Here is a 2,500-nt window from a genome sequence, read left to right as displayed (position 1 = left end):
TCCCCCCCAGGACGCGATCGACCTGGAGGACTTGGCCGCGAAGATGCCTCTCTGCCCCGCCCACCTGCCCGACGACGCCCCTGACGAAGCCCTAGAACTAATCTCCACCGTGAGTTCTTTTAATTAGCGGTCTCTTAGCACATGAGTGTGTGACATAAAAACATGTGGCTGATTTGGGGTTGTGTGGTCCGGTTATAACCCTTACGACTGATTACAGGGTGAAATGTTCGGGCGATATCGATAATCATCAGCATTTTCAACAGCGTATATAACGTACTCTCTTTGGCAGGCCCCTTCCCTCTGTAATAATACTTTTGAAAATGATGATTGCCAAAGAGGATATGGAGCAACAGCTTTAGGAGAAAAAATAACTATAGAACATTAAGCTCCATAATGTACATTTCATACGTTTTTGAAAATGTCGACAATTACGGGTGACACTAACGAGTCTGGATGGAAATTATCCTGAGTGTCCTGTTTGCTAATTAGATATCATCATATTTAGCAATAGCACATACAGAAAAGACATCGGGAACTATAAGTAATGTGTGTTATGATGTGGAAGACAACTAATTTAGCATAAGACAAGCCTGACTAAGATATCCCATTCATAATTACATCGACACCACATCAAAACACTGGTGGCAACAGCATCTAACAACATCAAGAATACCAGGTGTCCCAGTAATACACATTCCCGTCGAACAAAATCAAATGCCATATCATTATACATGCACAAGCTGCCAAAAAACCTCCTGTCGCTCTAGGTATCAGCTTTCCCCAATAGTTCTAGTAAACCACCCTGCCCTTGTCGCTCTAATAACCTACCCTGTCCTCCTCGCTTTGCGAAAGCCATCCTACATTTATCGTTTTAACAGAACCTCCCTGTCCTTATTATTCTAATAGACCCCCCTGCCCTTATCCCCCTTAATAAAGCACCTTACTCTTATCGCTTAACAAAACTTCACAGCCGGCCCTTATCTCTCAAAGTACCCTGCTCTCATCGCTTTAATATAACCATGCTGCCCTCGTCGCTTTAACAAAACTACCCTTCCCTTATTGATTTAACAAAACCACCCTGTGATCATCGTTTTAGTATATCTATCTTGTCTTTGTCGTTTTGATAACATCACTCTGCCCTTGCCGGTCTAAAAAGCCCCGCGTCACCGCTGTTGTAGCCACACGCGCCCTTTATCGCTCCAGCTCCCTATGGACCTCCTGAACCCATCTGTGCTGGACGGGTCCGACATCCTGGTGGAGGCCGATCTCGTCATGTCGCAGCAGCAGTGGGACGAGATCCACGAATTCAGCGTGAATGGCGCTCCTCGAAAGGCTTCTCCGTGGGGTGCTAGGCGGTGGTCCGTGTCGCAGTCTACGGGCCTGCCCACCGCCACCTACAGGATAGACTCGTCCGGTACGGCCCAGGAAAGTTTTCAGGCCCCTACACTGGGGGTGGTGGCCGGTGGCTTACTTCTGAAGGGGAATTATCGTTATGACTGCTGGTAGCATTACTTCAGCACTGTTTTGTTTATTACCATTACCATGATTATTGCCATTACAGACATCATCGTTATAATTAGCATCATTATTATTACAATTATTATTATAATTATTATCGTTATTGTTATTATTATCATTATTTTTTATTATCATTGTTACTGTTATTATTTTCACAATTATTATTATTATTATTATTATCATTATTATTATTATCATTGTCATTATAATTACTATCTTTATTTTCATTATTACTATTATCATCATTATCGTTATTATTTTTCATTAGAATTAGTATTATCATAATCATTATTATTATTATTATCATTATTATCAACATCATTATTATTGTTATTATTATTATTATTATCACTATTATTATTATTATTATTATTATTATTAATATTATTATTGTTATTATTATTATTATTATTATTATCATTTTCATCATCTTATTATATCATTATCGTTGTTATCATTATCATTATCATTATTATTACTATCATCATTTTTATCTTTATTGTTTTATTTCCATTATCATTTGCACTGTTACTATTACTTTTATTATCATTACTATAGGTGTTGTTATCATTATTATTATTGTCATTAACTATTACCATCCTTACTATTAAGATCATTATTATTAGTGTCACTGTTGTATTTCACTACTATTTATTGTTTTTGGTAACTTCATGCATTCAAATTCCTTCATAATTGACAATAAAAATGAATTATGAAAACTGTAACAATAACAACAGTGATAAAAAAATAATAATAACGACGATAATAATAATGAAATTATGAATGGTAAAGATGATGAAATATTAATCACAATCATGAAAATATTTCCATCACCATTAATTTTCTCTTCTCTCTTTCTCTATCTACCTATCTATCTCTCTCTCTCTATATATATATATCTTTCTCCCTATCTCTCTGTTTCCCTGTCTCCTTTTTCCTCTTTCTCTTAGTTTTGTCTCTCTCTCCCTTCCTCTCTGTTTCC

At 36.7% G+C, this 2,500-nt stretch overlaps 1 protein-coding gene across 1 annotated transcript in view; it reads left to right on the top strand.

Annotated features, from left to right (window-relative positions):
- The window catches only part of LOC125036703 (low choriolytic enzyme-like), a 16,097-nt gene that overhangs the window by 3,688 nt on the left and 9,909 nt on the right, over nt 1-2,500 (top strand). The window contains exons 2-3 of the mRNA XM_047629524.1: nt 11-109; nt 1,204-1,414. Coding sequence (XP_047485480.1) covers nt 11-109; nt 1,204-1,414 — 310 coding nt within the window. The remainder of the gene's footprint in view (nt 1-10; nt 110-1,203; nt 1,415-2,500) is intronic.

The sequence above is a fragment of the Penaeus chinensis genome, chromosome 21 (assembly GCF_019202785.1).
Source record: "Penaeus chinensis breed Huanghai No. 1 chromosome 21, ASM1920278v2, whole genome shotgun sequence".
Lineage (NCBI taxonomy): Eukaryota > Metazoa > Arthropoda > Malacostraca > Decapoda > Penaeidae > Penaeus > Penaeus chinensis.
Note: the sequence above shows the minus strand (reverse complement) of the source record. Positions and strands in the feature narration are given on the sequence as shown.